The 16,728-nt window shown below is 41.8% G+C and overlaps 1 protein-coding gene across 2 annotated transcripts in view; it reads left to right on the top strand.

Annotated features, from left to right (window-relative positions):
* LOC122542099 (GTP-binding protein 1-like) overlaps positions 1-16,501 on the top strand; it is a 17,222-nt gene extending 721 nt beyond the window's left edge. The window contains exons 2-13 of one of the 2 annotated variants that reach the window (XM_043679463.1): positions 2,776-2,887; positions 3,146-3,326; positions 4,082-4,430; positions 5,798-5,921; positions 7,114-7,228; positions 8,060-8,204; positions 9,536-9,718; positions 11,936-12,071; positions 12,662-12,840; positions 14,402-14,581; positions 14,818-14,868; positions 15,594-16,501. In XM_043679463.1, the coding sequence (XP_043535398.1) occupies positions 2,776-2,887; positions 3,146-3,326; positions 4,082-4,430; positions 5,798-5,921; positions 7,114-7,228; positions 8,060-8,204; positions 9,536-9,718; positions 11,936-12,071; positions 12,662-12,840; positions 14,402-14,581; positions 14,818-14,868; positions 15,594-15,683 (1,845 nt within the window). In that variant the 3' untranslated portion in view covers positions 15,684-16,501. The remainder of the gene's footprint in view (positions 1-2,775; positions 2,888-3,145; positions 3,327-4,081; positions 4,431-5,797; positions 5,922-7,113; positions 7,229-8,059; positions 8,205-9,535; positions 9,719-11,935; positions 12,072-12,661; positions 12,841-14,401; positions 14,582-14,817; positions 14,869-15,593) is intronic. The other variant, XM_043679465.1, reaches the window with a different exon arrangement.
* Positions 16,502-16,728: the final 227 nt, after the last annotated feature.

The following is a 16,728-nucleotide window of genomic DNA, read 5'->3' as shown; positions in this document are numbered from 1 at the left end:
GGAGATTGGGGATTGGGGGCAATGGTGGGGGGGGGGGAGATGAAGTTGCGGGTTAGGGATTGAGTGTGTGTGAAGGATGGTTGGGGGTGTATAGAGGTTGGGAATGGGAGGTAGATGGTTGGAGATGGGGATGTTATGGTCATGAGAGGTATCAAGGGTTCACACCCCTTCATCCAAAGTGCTTGATTAGCCTCAAACTTCTAAACTAAAAAGGAATTAATCAGATTGAGGCGTTTAGATGCACGCCATAGGGATCGTTTACTTGGTGGAGTTAAAATCTGAAAATTAAGTAGAATTACGGAACACTGGCATTTTTGTGGCATCTTCCATGAATGTGGAATGGCCCAATGCATTTTGCAGCTAATGAATACATCACAATTTGGAAGTGCCAGTGTTGGACTGGGGTTACAAAGTTAAAAATCTCACAACACCAAGTTATAGTCCAACAGGTTTATTTGGAAGCACTGTTGGACTATAACTTGGTGTTGTGTGATTTTATTTTAACAATGAATACATCTAAATTGTTTGGATAAACGATTTCATGAAATTGTCAATTCACAGATAAAATCAGAATACTTTTTCAAGTAGGGAAGTGCAAATTGCAGTGTTTAGACATGAGATTTAGAGCTTTTTAAAAAATGAAAGCAAAAAATTCAGAAAATCCTCAAATAGATTAGGCAGCAACTATGAACAGTGAAACAGAGTTTGAAAAACTTTCAGATATCCAGCATCCACAGTATCTGCTTATGCTGGATAAAGTGTTGAGAAATTGTGGAGAGTTGGTGGGTAAATACCTGACGTACAGGTGATCGAGTGAATGGTAAAACAGGTTTGAGGGGCTGGATCGTCTTCTGTTCTGTTCATCGGTTTGCTGCATACTGCCTGTGCTGTCCCTTTTTGTGAACTAAGTGGCCTTGACAGGTTTGTAGTTTGCAGTGTAGATATAGATTTGATGTGGACTATACACTCACTCAAAGCAAAACTAGATCATTTTCAAAATGTAATTTTAGTGTGTATATTTTCTAGTAAAACTGGAGTCCATAGGAACTGAGGTAATTCACTTTGATTGGAGTCATTCATAGCAAGAAGAGAATTGTGCTTATTGTAGACAAATTGCTCAGTACTTGAGCATCACTGTGCAAATTTTTCCAGGCAGTGTTCTAGGCCTAAAAGGTAAAAACAATGACTGCAGATGCTGGAAACCAGATTCTGGATCAGTGGTGCTGGAAGAGCACAGCAATTCAGGCAGCATCTGAGGACAGGCAAAATCGACGTTTCGGGTAAAAGCCCTTCATCAGGAATAAAAGGCTTTTACCCGAAACGTCGATTTTGCCTGTCCTCGGATGCTGCCTGAATTGCTGTGCTCTTCCAGCACCACTGATCCAGTGTTCTAGGCCTAGCTGCTTAGCCAGTGTCCTTTTCCCTCCATCCTCAGGTTATCAAGATTTGTATAAACATTTGTAGTTTGGCTGCCAGTTGTTGTAGTTGTAGGTATGTTTGCCTTCCCAGTTCAGCGAACATACAGCTACGACATCATAATATGAGGTGTGGAGATATTCATTAATTCGTGTACTGTTCCGTTCCATTTGCAACTCAAATGTAGTAATATTTACACAATGCACTGCAGCAACTTGCCAAGCTCCTTCAACAGCACCTTCCAAACCCACAACATGCACCACTTAGAAGGGTAAGGACAGCAGATGCATGAGAACACCTCACCTGCACTCTCTCCAACCCACACGCAATTAGAACATGGAATTATGTTACTCTTCCTTCAGAATCAGACTTAAAATCCTGGAACCATGTGCATTATGTTGTTTTTTATATGTGATCTTTTGTGGGATTTGTGCATCATTATCAAGATTGATTTGAATGTATCTAAACTTACCCACAATTTGTTTGTATCACACCTTTTAAAGTCACTAATTCCAAAGTGTAAGCCTTTTGTAGATTTTGTGTTTGTATGAATAAGTGAGAGAGGAATACGGGGCTGTGATAAATTGCAAGGTGAAATTGATAACTTGTGTTTACGCATGTAGAGAGAGATTTTAGTTGAAACTTTATTGCTGGAACAGCACAGCAGGTCAGGCAGCATCCAGGGAACAGGAGATTTGTCGAATCTCCTGTTCCCTGGATGCTGCCTGACCTGCTGTGCTGTTCCAGCAATAAAGTTTCAACTTTGATCTCCAGCATCTGCAGACCTCACTTTCTCCTCGAGAGAGATTTTATATTTGTGTATTGTGACTTTCATGTCATCCTGGTTGTGCAATACATAATGAATTGTTTGTGCAATGATTAGGATGTTGTAAACAAAGCTGTTCTCTTTTTGTACTGATTTAAGATGTGCATGTAGTCACCACTTTCAAAAGAAAATACATGTTTACAATTTAGGTTTAACCCTTCATCAGAAGTAGTGATGGTTACAATCCAAATAACAACTTCTTTGTGCATACCAAAGCTTTGTTTTTCTGATTGACAAAAGAACAAATCAGCAAACCTTGACAATGTGAGAGCATACAATTGTCATCAGCTGGATTGTTGATACAATTACGATTCCAAGTGGTTTTTTAACAGAAAAGTGCTCCACTCCCACCTCGTGATCAGCTCCTTGGTTTAGTTAAGGCAGCACTTTGTAAAGTCTGGCATTAAATTAATTTCCAAGTCTGACCATTGGCAGGAAAGCATTGTTCTGGCTGGTTTAAGCCTGACTTTAACAAGTGTCTTCAGGCCGTCATAAAATTTCCACTGAACCCATTTCTCCTTTTTCTGCTTTAGTTTGTGTTGGTGAGTCCAAGTTTGGAGCAATATGACTGCCTGCTGAAACAGTTGCGCGAGCGAATGGATGAGGGTTGTGGGGAGACCATCTATGTAATCGGACAAGGATCAGGTAAAGTCTGTTTCTGGGTAAATGCAGTATTTGTCATCAATTTTAATATCCTTTACTAGTAACTTGTTCCATTTTATGTCCTTTAGGTGCAAACATTTCCCTTCCTGCTCTCCTACTTTGTAAGTTGTCCCCACCTGGCATTTGTAAGCTTAGCACAGTGAATGTGGTCAGTTCACCCTGTGCAGTTTATAATCCAGAATAAAAATAACTGGGTAATGAGACGTATGCATTTTAATCCTTATGATCTCTTTATTCCAGATGGCAAGAAGTATGGTCTAAATGATGAGGATATTGAAGCATCTGTAGCGACTGTCAAAAGTCTAGCTGAGCAGATCTATTCTGATCTGATCCTCCTCCGAGAACGTCAGGAGGCAGGAGGAAAAGTAGCCGATTACCTGGTGCGGAAGCGAGTTGGGGAGAATGACTTTTTGGAGGTCAGGTGAGGCATTAGAAGTGTCACATTTTTTAAATAAAAGAAACCTGAAAATGTTCATAGTGTTCAACCTGTAGAGGAGTGGGAATCATCAATGCCTTTTATTTGTTGAGACTGTGAGGAAAGTGAGTGCTTCTTTCATGAAGGCTTTGAGTTTCTTGCCAGTCAGTTACCTCCTTGTATCTTGACCCATTGATCAGTCTTTGTGTCCAAACTTAATGCCCTACTATATGTTCTACAACAGGTACAATTCTTAATTGCATCATCTGAAGTGAAGGATTAGATGGTCACTTGAGTGCGCACACAGACACTTTTTTCTAACCTAGAAGTTTTGTGGCGTTGTATACCCGTAATGCTAGACTCTGTGAATAGGTCTATTTCAAGTAAAGACTGGCTCTGGTTTCTTCCTTCACTGGCTATCGGGAATATAATGAACAAGCTCATGTTAATAATCTTTGTTTTTAATCACTTCCTCTTGTTACCTAGTTCTTTCGGAGGTAAGCATTAACACCAAGTGTTACCCTGGTGCATTCAAAATAGAGTTAAATGGAATCTGCAGTTGGTATTTATTGAGTTGTAATGAATATTTTGTAAACGGAGTCTAATTGTTTTTTGCCAAATTCTCTTTGGTAGCAGAGCTGGGAGGCTTCTGGTTGCAGATGACCGCAGCAGTGTTTAGTCAATGGTCCCTGCCGAACACTATTCAGTCAAGCTTGTCATGTGTAATGACTGCAGTTAAATCACCCTCTTTATTCCTGCAGGGTGGCAGTGGTTGGGAATGTGGATGCTGGTAAGAGCACATTGCTAGGTGTACTAACACATGGAGAACTTGACAACGGACGAGGATTTGCACGGCAGAAACTTTTCCGTCATAAGCACGAGGTTGAATCTGGGCGGACAAGCAGTGTTGGCAATGATATCCTGGGCTTTGACAGCACTGGGGATGTTGTGAACAAACCAGACAGCCATGGTGGTGGATTAGACTGGACCAAAATCTGTGAGAAATCTTCAAAAGTCATCACCTTTATTGACCTGGCAGGACACGAGAAATACTTGAAGACTACAGTGTTTGGAATGACAGGACATCTACCAGATTTCTGTATGTTGATGGTAAGAAGGAAGATATTTTTATAAGCACTTTGTGCTACCTCGGGGCATCTGAAGGGATTTTGCAACTAATGCAAGCCTTTATCTTTCTTGGAATATACTTATCCTCAGCCCCCTCTCTTTCTTTCACTGTCAGTCCTGCTTGAATGCACTGATTTTTGGTTTTTCCTTTGAAGTAGCTGTCTCCTCTTCAGCTAAGTCCTATTGGCCCAGGATACCTGAGGAGAACTTCACTCTTAGAGCTATGGAAACTTTTAAGTAATCTTCCAAACAGGAGGCACTCTCTGTTTAATGCAGCGTCCAAGAGAGGACAGCTGTGATAGCACAGCACTATCTGATTATTGCAGTGCTAGTATTGGATGTGCTCTTGAATTTCTAGAATGGGATTTAAACCCTGACCTTTCCCACCCCCTGGCCTTCTTGCTTGCCTTGTGGCACTGGCTCACTGACATTCAGACCGAGTGTGCCTGCTACCCCACTGCCATGCTCCCCTGTGAGACACGATGCTCAGGCATGGGCTAAGTAGTATTTGAACAGGACTTGGTCCTGTCCTTGTCTCTTGTTAACAGGTGCACTCCACCAGCAAGGTTTGGGTCTGGCTGCCTCAATCTGCCGTCATCTGCCGAATTCCCTCTGCAGACTGTAGACCAGGGTGTGAAAGCCAGTAACTGTATATGATACTGTGATCTTTTGCTATAAATTGTATCCTATGATACTACTCCACTAGTTACCTGACGAAGGAGCAGCACTCCGAAAGCTTGTACTTCCAAATGAACCTGCTGGATTATAAACTGGTGTGTGATTTTTAGCTACTGTGTAGCCAGAAAGTGCTTTATTGAAGAAACGAGGGGTGATGTATGGGAAGGGAGTCTCCCAATAACACCTGATTGAGTGACCTTTTGTTTCCAGCGGTGAGGCAAGTACCCTGCCTCCTATCCATTATGGAGTTGATAGACAATGTGTACCTCTGAATCAGCAAGTGTAGGCTGAGTGTTTGAACAGTTAGCCTGAGGCCGCAATTCAGAAACAAGTTTACTTGCACAGGCCACACACTGAGAAGCTCAATGTTTAAAACCTGTTGCTACCAGTGACTGGTTGATGCTGTTACTTATACTGGTTACTTCCAGAAAATGCCGCTGGCTTTGGTGTGCTTTGATAGGCAATGGGAAAAGAATAATAAACTTGGATTTCTATTGAGTCTTTCATAAGCTGTAGCTATCCCAAAACTCACTCGAGCCAATTGCTGCTGTGTTATAAATCAGCATGTGCTGAGGATTTCTATAAAAGAGAATAGGAATTTTAGTATTCAGTTCTGATTGTCAGCTACCTCTTTTTTTTCATTCTGACTGGATGAACTTTGCCTTCCTAAGGTTGGTAGTAATGCTGGAATTGTGGGCATGACCAAAGAGCACCTGGGACTTGCACTGGCTCTCAACGTTCCTGTGTTTGTTGTGGTGACAAAGATAGACATGTGTCCAGCTAATATCTTACAAGGTAAGAGGTGAAGTACCAAATTGTCAGTGATTTGAAAACACTTGTGGGTTCTCTTTCTAGCCACCTGTATCAGGTGCTGACAGGTGAAGTTGCTATTTTGTGTGTGAACTGAGCTGTCCTAGGTGAGGCCATAATGATGCCATTTTGGCCATTGGCACTAATTTGGGTAGGAATTTTCTTGACCACAACACGGGTAAACTTAATCCACGGTTATAGATTTTTAACACAAAAGTAAGTCACAATTCACTGCCATTCAGTAACCACTTGGGGTAAAACGCACTCCTTCATTTTGTTCTTTCTCCAGTTAAAGAATGCACAACATGTACAAACTATACAATGTCAGTGTTGCAATTTCTGGAGAAGTGACTATCTGTTTCTCCGTTTTCCTGTATTGATCTGGATTCCCAATTGGCAAAAATCATCCATTTGGCCGAGCTCGTCTGTTTGTGGTGTTGGCATTCCATAAGAACCATCTCTTATCCCCAACTTGCTCCTTTGTGGCCTTTCCCTCAGGTACCCTTCTAATGCACTTTTAAAAGGAACAATCTAACTCTGGTAGTGAGCTCCACATTCTAATCAACTTGTGAATAAAAATAATTCCTCCTGATGTCTGTTGGATTTATTAGTGACTGTCTGCTTTCCCATAATGGAACTATCTTCCTTAATATCCTCCCTGACCAACTCCATTTATTAGTTTAATAGCCTCTTTAGCAGGCCACCTGTTAAGTTTATTTTTCTTGCCCAAACCTATTCAGTCCCTCCTGGATGCTCGAGTTCTCCGCTCTGGTAGTGTCCTTGTAAATTTTCTTTTACATTTTCTCCAGTCTGTCTGCATCCTTTGTCAATGGTATATATGATTAGTGCCAAATGTGCTGGAGTGAAATCACTCAATTGTTAACAGGAAAGTTCATTACAATGAAAAGTGATTAAATCCTTAGCACCTTGCTCTAACATGAGGAATATCTTGGTGAATATCTTGGTGAATGTGAAGACCAGTCAGCTGGTGTGAAAAGGCAGAAGCAAAACCTTAAAATGGGAACCTTTAGTGCAGGTTTCTGAGGGCAGGAAGTAGTGACACAGTCTGGACAATAGAACTCTCTGGTTGTGGGGTGGCTGTACAGTGCTCCAGTTCATTACTTATGATAAACTGTCCAATGGCTGATGGGTTTGTTTGTCTGTCTTTATTGATCAGAAACACTGAAATTGCTGCAGAGGCTGTTGAAGTCTCCAGGCTGCAGGAAGATCCCAGTCCTGGTCCAGAACAAGGATGATGTGATCGTTACAGCATCAAACTTCAGCTCTGAAAGGTAATGGGCTTCACACTCCCCATAAAAGCATTTTTTTGATATTTTTCCACCTTTTCTGTGAAAGTGCGTCTGGCCGCCATATAGTTTCTGTCGTTCCCACAATTAGCATCATCGAGTTGCATGATTGGGTTGGGCAGCATTGTCAGCTCAAATTCTTTTGTAGAATTGTTACAGTATGGAAAACTCCATTCGATGTGTAATTTCTGTGCTGGCTGTGTGCAAGAGGAACTGCTTCCCTTTGTAGGCACCTACCTAGTCCAAGACACTTTTTTTTTGTCCACTAGGCCAGCATGTATGCTTCAATCAATCACAGGAGCTAAGGTATTGTGTTTTTTGTAATCCTTTCCTCATCCTATAGCGAGTCAGTGTCCTCGCTGCTGCCCTAAATTCAGTGACTATGCCGAGGCTCCCACGAAGCATTTGATACCAAAGTGAAATGGGACATGCTTCCCTTGGGTAGCTTTTTGATGTGAGACTAGAAACTTGGGGAGTTTAATTATAGCAGGATAAACAGTGGAGGGTTTCAACGCAGGTGTTTGTAACTGATTTGGAGGAAGATTAGGTTTTTTTTCATTCATTTGTGGATGTGAACATCTCTGTCTGGAGCCAGCATCTGTTGACCATACCCTACTTCCCCCTTGAGAGTGGTGGTGTGCTTAATGAGGATTCATGAACACTGAACCACTCAGGAGGTATTCTGCACCCTGACCAATTAACTCCCCAAAAGGTGCCTGCCCAGTGTCCCTGGTGTTTGTCCTCGATGAGGCAAGACTGTCAAATGTGAGTGTGTGTCTCCTTATAACTGAGTCCTTATGTTTTCCTTTGTCTCAGGATGTGCCCAATTTTCCAGATCTCTAACGTCACTGGGGAGAACCTCGATCTGCTGAAGATGTTTTTGAACCTGCTGTCACCAAGGACAAGTTTCAAGGAGGATGAGCCGGCAGAGTTTCAGATTGACGACACGTACTCTGTCCCGGTGAGATCTTGTATAATGGGGACTGGCTGCGACTAAACGGCCTTTGTATTAATTCCAAGTATTAAGCTTGCAGAGGAGTTCCACATTTTGGTCCTCCATTACATCAGTCATTTGTTCAATTCCTTTAAAGTAGTAACATGACTCTGATTAAGGCCACCTAGAAGGAAGTATACTTTAAGGAGCCTTTTGAAGGAAGTCAGGGAAGATTAGAACTGGAGCTTGGTGTCTAGATAGCTGAAGGCCTGGCTAATAAGAGTCAGTTTTAATAGTCATCTATGAGAATCAAACGTGAGTGAATTGCAACATACCGATTATTGCCCGTTTCTTCTGAATTTTTGATTAGATTTATTAGTGACTGTTTATGAGCTGTAATTTTGGACTTGCATGCAAATGGAAACACTACCACTAACTTGTCCATTCAAACCTAACTGACAAAGTTCAAGGACTAATCTGGGATTCTCTGACCTGTCTGAATCATAGAATAGTTACAGTGCAGAAGGGAGCCATTTTGTGTGTGTGCGTGCGTGTGTGTTGGCTGTCTGCAAGAACAACTCCGCTAGTGCCTTTGTCCTGCAGCCTATTTTTAAAAATATTTCCTTCCCTAAAGGACATTGATGAACCAGATGGGTCTTTACAACAAATCAAATCGATAATAGTCTCTGTGACGGTGGCTTTGTTTTAATTCTAGTCCTTTTGCACAGCTGCAATGGTGGGATTTAAATCCATTAAACTCAACGTCTACTATCAGTCCAGAGACTTTATCACTACATCCCAAACACTGCCCTGTTTGCATGCCTCAACTTACTGGACAAACAAGTGTGTGACGTGGTGGGCGGGTGGGAAGTCATCTCGTTCTGGATGCTGGTAAACAAAGTAATGCAGCAATCCATGTCGTTCAGATAATAATGTTAAACCACAGCTCAGTTTGAGTAAATAAGAGATCATAACGTAATTCAAAAGGGAAGACTGGTGTTTCAAATCAGCAGGAACAGTAAACATCAACTGGGAATATTAATTCATCATTATTGTGGGATCTTTATGCACAAATTACTGTTTGCCTATTTGACAACAGTTTAGGCTTCAATAGGGATACATTGTGTTTGGAACATTGAGGATAAGTGCTTTATGAATGCAACCAAACTGTTTTGTACACATACAAGATTTCCTTGCATCCATGGGTAGATCAAATATAAACCAGTTCTAATTAAAATTGGCAGAATTCTTACTTGTTTTCATGAGTAAAAAACAAGAATATGGATTTTGATTGTTGAAGTTTATTTGATTCCAGATGGATAAACCATGATCTCTTCCCGTTTCACTATATTTTCCAGGGCGTTGGGACAGTGGTATCTGGAACAACGCTAAGAGGTTTGATCCGTTTGAATGACACATTACTTCTAGGACCTGACCCACTGGGGAACTTCATGCCCATCGCGGTAAAATCAATCCACAGGAAACGAATGCCAGTCCGGGAAGTACGAGGTGGCCAAACTGCATCCTTCGCTCTGAAGAAGGTACAAAACACACTTTTTCTCTCTCTCCTCTGGTTACTGCTTGCTGTTAATGTTCTGTCTTGTCCCTCCAGAAATTATTCATGTAAACAGATCAAATGCCCATTTTCTCAATACTATACAGTTACTAATCCATACAAGCAGCACCATACAACTCCTTTTTTTTTAAATAAAAATTACAAAAGTCTAGAGATTTTACAACACAAACAGGTCATTCAGCTGAACTGATGCATGGTCATGTCAGTGTTCTATGTGAGCCTCTTCTCTTGCCCTCCCTCCTGATGATTGAGCTGACATTTACCTGCTTGGTTAGTTTCCTTGCCTATTCCCTATGGTAGCTATTTGCACATTTCTCACCGATTCCTCTAGGGAAAGACTTTTTTTTCCTGAATTCCTGATTGAATTCATCAGTGACTATCTTTTTAGAAGTTAGCTGTTATTTTGGATTCTTTACCCCGTCAAACCTCTTTCAAAATTTTAAATATTACTCTTAAATCACCACTTGGCCTGCGGCTGTCTTCTCCATAAGAGGAGACGGATTGAATGGATCATTTCCCGACAGCCATAACCTCTCCAGTTATGGTAGCTGTTTATGAATAGTTGGATCATGATATTGACCAATATGGTCCTGAGGATCAACCCTTGTTGCTAGCCCTGGACTCAAAGGATAGGTTGGCCAGGGCAACCATTTCTGGTTTGGTTTAATAAAACGTCCAAAGGAGAAACTTTGCCAAAGGGAAAACGTAAATGAGGAAGATACATCATCCACAAAGGACAGTTTGAATCACCCACCTTGCTCTTGATGTCTTATGTAGGCCAGACCAGGTACAAACAGGAGATTTTCTTAGCAAAAGAATGTTAGTGATCCAGGTAGGTTTTATAATTATTGACAGTAGTTCCATGGTCCACATTGAGCCAGTTTTTATTCTAGATTTTGTTGAATTCAATTGTCTCCATCAATTCTCCGAACTAATGTTAAGGTGTTCAGTACACTTGTCTTCATTGCTCAGACCTTTGAGTATAGGAATTGGGATGTCATGTTGAGGCTGTAAAGGATGTTAGTGAGACCTCCTCTGGAGTACTCTGTCCAGTTCTGGTCACCCAGTTATAGTAAGGATGTTATTAAGATGGAGAGTTCAGAAGAGATGTTGCTGGGCATGGAGGGTTTTGAGTTACAAGATAGGCTGGCACTTGTTTTACTGGTATGCAGGAGGTTGAAGGGTTATAAAATCACAAGGGGCATGGAGAAGGGGAATGGTAAGTGTCTTTTCCCCAGAGTGGGGAATTTCAAGACTAGATGGCACAATTTTAAGATGAGTGGAGAAAGATTTTTAAAAAGGCACGAGGGGCAATTATTTTATGTCGCTTGTGTATGGAGTGAACTGCCAAAGGAAGTGGTGGATGTGAATACAGTTACAACATTTAAAAGACATTTTTGGACAAATACATGAATAGGAAAGGTTTGGAGGGACATGTGCCAAAGTGCAGGCAGTTGGGACTAGTTTAGTTTTGGGATTATGCTTGGCGTGGACTAGTTAGACGGAAGGGTCTTTCCATGCTGGTATGATTGTCCTGGATTGCTAGTCCAGTGACATTACCACTGGGAGAAAGTGAGGACTGCAGGTGCTAGAGAGTCAGAGTTGAAAAGTGTGGTGCTGGAAAAGCACAGCAGGTCAGGCAGCATCCAAGGAGCAGGAGAGTCGACATGTTGGGCATAAGCCCTTGATCAGGAATTACCACTGTGCCAGCTTGAAAGGCCTAAAACTGAAGTATATTGTGTTACAAAGTGAGGATCAACACATAGGGAAGTTACGAATATTTGCAGTTAATAAGACGTTTAACTTAGTTGCCTAATGAGGCAGGACACAAATCAAAAGGCATTTGGAAGTGAATTTGTAAAGGGGATGGGAGGTTTCGTCTTCCCCCATGTTGCAAGTGGTTCACTGTGTGGATCAGGGTGAACTGCAATAGTTCAATGTGGTTCACCAGAACCTTCCCCAAGGCAACTAGGGATGGACAATAAATACTGGCCCAGCAAGCAACACCCCATATCTGAAGGAGTTTTATTTTTAAAAAATCATAACCTAAAATATGCCATTCTGTGCAGATAATTTTTGTCTGTATTCTGAGAATATTGAAACAAATGCACTTTGTGCTTTAACAAAATTCCCACCACTGTCCAAAGATATGGAACCTAATTCCTCTTTCCCCCACCCCCAGATTAAGCGTTCATCCATCAGAAAGGGAATGGTGATGGTTTCTCCAAAACTTAATCCTCAGGCGTCCTGGGAGTTCGAGGGAGAAATTCTTGTATTGCACCATCCAACAACCATCAGCCCTCGCTACCAGGCTATGGGTAAGCCAACTGGAGGTGGAACCTCTGTGTGCTGAGTGTACTGCTTCTCAGAAATTAACATTTCTCATCAACTTCCTTTGGTGACTCAAAGGGGGGAGGAGTTAATGATCCACAATGAGGGGGGTCACATCAAGCCCACTCCAGAAATATGACCACATCATCATGCAGGCTGCCGTGCCTTGGCACAGTACTGAAGTTCATTCTTGTGTTTTAGTGAAACACTGAAGTGTGGACCCAGTTTGTTGTCTTGTGTGCATGTGAAAGATTCTATGGCACTATTTTTGAAGAAGATTTTCAGTATTCTGCCTAATATTTAATATCCAGTATCAGTTTTGGAAAAATGATAAGCACTGACACTTTGTGGGATCTTGTTTTGTATAAATTGACTGCGGTGTTTCCACAAAACAACTAATGTCTACACTTTAAATACACTTTACTTCTTGGCTGTAAAGTGCTTTGAGATACTCTGAGGAGGCACGATAGAAATGGCAGCCTTTTTAAAAGAATGTATGGCCTCCTCTCGGCGAACCTGTCGTCAGTTGTGTTATGTGCATTCAGTCCAATTGCTCATTCCATTCTTTGTCTGATAGTGCACTGTGGCAGCATTCGTCAGACAGCCACCATTCTGTCCATGAGCAAAGATTGCCTGAGGACAGGAGACAAGGCCACTGTCCATTTCCGCTTCATTAAAACCCCTGAATACCTGCACGCTGATCAGCGCCTTGTCTTCCGAGAGGGCCGGACCAAAGCAGTGGGAACTATAACCAAGGTAAATGTTGGCAGTGGGAGGGGCTGGTTTCAAACCTGCTGGTTGATGACCAGGGAGTTTCTGAATACTCCATTTGGACATTTTGGTTGTAAATCAGTCTGGTGGCCTTTTGTGGTACAGGAATAAATCTCCCATTTGTTCATTGCAGCAGCCCCAAATGTGATGTTTTCTAGGCTCTGAAGAGGCCTTTATCAGCCTCTGGTTTGTAGTCCTGCTCCCAAGGAGATTTACCAAGATATTGCTGGGTGTGGAGGGTTGGAGTTATAAGGCTGAGACCTTTTTCACTGGAGCATAAAATGTTGTGGGGTGATCTTCTAGAGGTATATAAAGTCATGGGGGACTTAGAAAAGGTGAATGGCAGGTGGTTTTTCTTTTCCCTTGGATGGGGGATTTCAAGACTAGAGGCATGTTTTTAAGGTGAGAGGAGAGAGATTTCAATAAGACACTAGGGGAAATTTTTTTTTAAACACAGAGGGTGGGTCATGCACGGAATAAACTTCCAAAGGATGTTTAGTAATGTTTAAAGGACATTTGGATAAGTTCATGAATAGGCAAGATTGGAGTGATATGGGTCAAATGCAGATGGTTGAGACTAATTTAGTTTGGGATTATGGTCAGCATGGACTGGTTGGACCAAAGGGTCTGTTTCCATGCTGTATGACTCTCTATTTGATTGTTTGAAGGAAGCTCTTTGGTTCCCTTTTCCTGCCCTAAACCCAAACAGCATCACTAGGAAAAAAAGGCCATTCAGCCCCTCAAAGCCTAAACTGCCATTTGATTAGAGGACTGATTTTTACCCTCCTATTTGTAGTTATTCTATGTCTCCAAGTGCTGGCTTTTTGCCAGGAAGTGTTTCCGTTTGCCTTGTTAGTGAAGAGCTTTGTGGTTCAAATTAGTGTAGGTTAGATGGGCTTCAGATTAGTTTCACAGGTTAGCGCAACATCGAGAGCCAAAGGGCCTGTACTGCGTTGGAATGTTCTGTTCTCATTTGTGATTTCCCCCTTTCAAACCATTAGTAACATTTAAACTCCTGCCATAGATTGCCAGTCGAACTCTAACCTTGAAGGAATAGAGGGCGAGTTTGTACAACTTGTCCTCAGTTTAACCCTCTGAACCCCAGTTTGAAGACCACCCTGACTGTGACTGGGCACAATTTTCACTAATCTGTGAAAGGGTGCTATCACTGTTTCATCCCATACCACACCAGGAACAAAGGTTACCTACAGTCTCTCATCTAGCTCACAGAGCTGAATCAGCTGATTGACACATCATTGTGACAATTTATTTAATTCAACATTTTCTGTTACTGCAATAACCTTCATTTGAGTTGAAATACCTGACTGGACTAAAATGGGGTGGAAATATTGTATCTGGTTCCTGTAGGTTTGTTATCCCCTGGATGAGGTGACTCGTGTTTGTTGTTTAAGCATGTTATGGATTTGAGAGAGGAACCTAGATCTCGGGGAACAGGAAGCAGCATTGGATAAACTACTGAGAAATGTCCTAATTGACCAAATGGAGTAGATTATAACTGTTCACCCGGGTTTATTTTGAAAACTAGTTAATCCAGACCACGAACACATCACCATCGAACACCAAACCACTCCAGCTGAAGATGCAGTCAACAAAGAAAGGGGCCTTATTGAAGAAGGAGGAAGTGTCGGCAGCAAGTGGTACAACTGCCGAGGAGGGTCTGTCTTCGGGACAGGTGCCAGCTCTGTACACACTGAGCCAAACGCAGGTAGGTCAGGGTGCCCTGGAACTCTTTCAGGTTGCATTGCTATATTTTACACCCAACAGTGATGCAAAGCTCCAAGCTGTGCACACTCACTAAAGCCTGTGCCATAACACAGTAAAAGCGTCACTGGTGCTGATGCATCCAAATTTTTGTTGGTGATTGTTGCAGGTTTTGTCTCTGGCTGTCTTGTCTGCTCATGTTGTCTGTCTCTTTGCTTTCTCTTGCTGCACGGCTTTCAGATGCCTTCAGAAGAGGATAAACAGAATCCAGATATTAATAAGAAAAACAAGGTAGCTGCATGGATTTGTGTGGTGTTAGCACAATGGTTTGGCCAGACTCCATTGATCGAGAAACCTGCAGTCAGCTTCCTCCTCAAAGTCAGTGAAGCAAGGGGGGGGGAATCCATTCCCAGTCTGTGCTGATGTCAGTAATGTCCTGCAGCTGGCTGTGGAGTTGGGAAAAACTGCAGCAAAATCAGGCAGGATTCTGATGTTCCCCTCCAGCATATGATAAGGAGAGATTCAGGAGGCCATTCAGCCCATTGTGGCTGTTCTGTACTCTATCAAAGCAGAAGTGTCTTTTGGAAAGGAGGGGAAAGAATGTGAAGCACTTTTTTTTAAAACAGCAGAATGCTGCATTTGCTAAAAATTTGTAATAAAACCAGTAAATTATAAAAGATAGAGTCAAAGTTAATTATTCATCTGACATGAATAAAACGGAGTTGTAACTTATTTGGGGGCAGGCTTATTAGGTTTTAAGATTTCCAGCATAGACCTGAGTCAGAAACATGAGACACTCGACTGGTGATGCTTTGTGACAGAGTCCTGGGGAGTGTCCAAAGTAAGTGCTGATATTTGTATAGGGACAGGGGTGCACAGCTGTTACTAAGTGTGTTTGGCAAAAGTGCTCAGGTGAGGAAGGGGTCTTTAATTTACTGGTGTCTACTGTCTGCTGGACAAATGAGCTTCATTAAAAGAATTCTTGGTGTTTTAACAAATCTCTGATTTCCAATCAGCCCAAAGGTGGCGGAGGGAGAAGACGGGGAGGCCAGCGACACAAGGTGAAATCACAGGGAGCAGCAGTGACTCCAGCTAGCGGCTACTAGACGCAAAACAGGACTACAGCAAGGAGCAACACAAGGAGAAACTCTCTCTCTCTCCCTTGCTTTTTCCCCCCTCCTCTCTATCTCCCTCCCTCTCTGATTATCCTAAAGAATTATGGAAGTGTCTGGAGCCAATCAGGAAGTGACATGGACACTGTTCTGTTTTACTTAAAAGCATTTTTTGAATGGGTTTTACATTTTAAACCATTTGAAAACAGTGACTGATGCATTTCAAGCTTGTTAATGTGTCTTTTGAATTTTATGCATATACCATTTTTTTAATATAAAGTTAAAAATAATCAAAAGTTTGCTTTGGTTGAGCTGAAAATGTGCAAGATAAATGCAACCAGGCTGTCATGCGTGCTCTCTCTCTCAGTATTCAATTTTACAAGTTATTCCTTCCCTTGTCTTTTAATTAGATTGGGCCTGGCTATTGGTTCATTTGGTCTCTTGCCGATTGCTTGGCTGTGATCTAAATAAATTATAAATTATTGGTTTTATTGATTTTTGGTTTGAATTGCCAATGAGGTCAACAAGCTCCAGGTATTATTGAGAGATCCCTGTAATAGGTGCTGCATTAAGGTCAATAAACTAAGTCTGTTGCTGAGAGAGGATGACAAATCTATTGTCATGTTAAGTTATGAAAAAAAATCAACTCCCAATTGGTGTTTGGGATCTTGTAGCCATATCATTGGTTGTAGGAAGTGCAGACACAGCTTTGTCATCCTCATGTCTGTTTTTAAAGATGGTACAATCTTGCCTCAAACCTGTTCTGTAGCAAAGTGAGTAAATCTGGGGGATGTCCATAAAAGCTTTTTTGAGACTGCTGTGCCCTAAATCTTTTCGAATGCGTTCCCTGTTCAAACATTTTTAATGTCTGTCCTGATGTTATTTAGAGCTTGTTTAGATGTGAGCATGAACAGGTGAAGCTGGCATGCAAATCTCAACTCGTAACTGATCATATCTACATCTGGGACTGGGTTAACATTGCTTGAAATGTGAATTTTTTTCCCCACCCTCAAACATAATTGACTTTTGTGTTGGTTGG

Source organism: Chiloscyllium plagiosum, chromosome 39 (genome assembly GCF_004010195.1).
Source record: "Chiloscyllium plagiosum isolate BGI_BamShark_2017 chromosome 39, ASM401019v2, whole genome shotgun sequence".
NCBI lineage: Eukaryota > Metazoa > Chordata > Chondrichthyes > Orectolobiformes > Hemiscylliidae > Chiloscyllium > Chiloscyllium plagiosum.
Note: the sequence above shows the minus strand (reverse complement) of the source record. Positions and strands in the feature narration are given on the sequence as shown.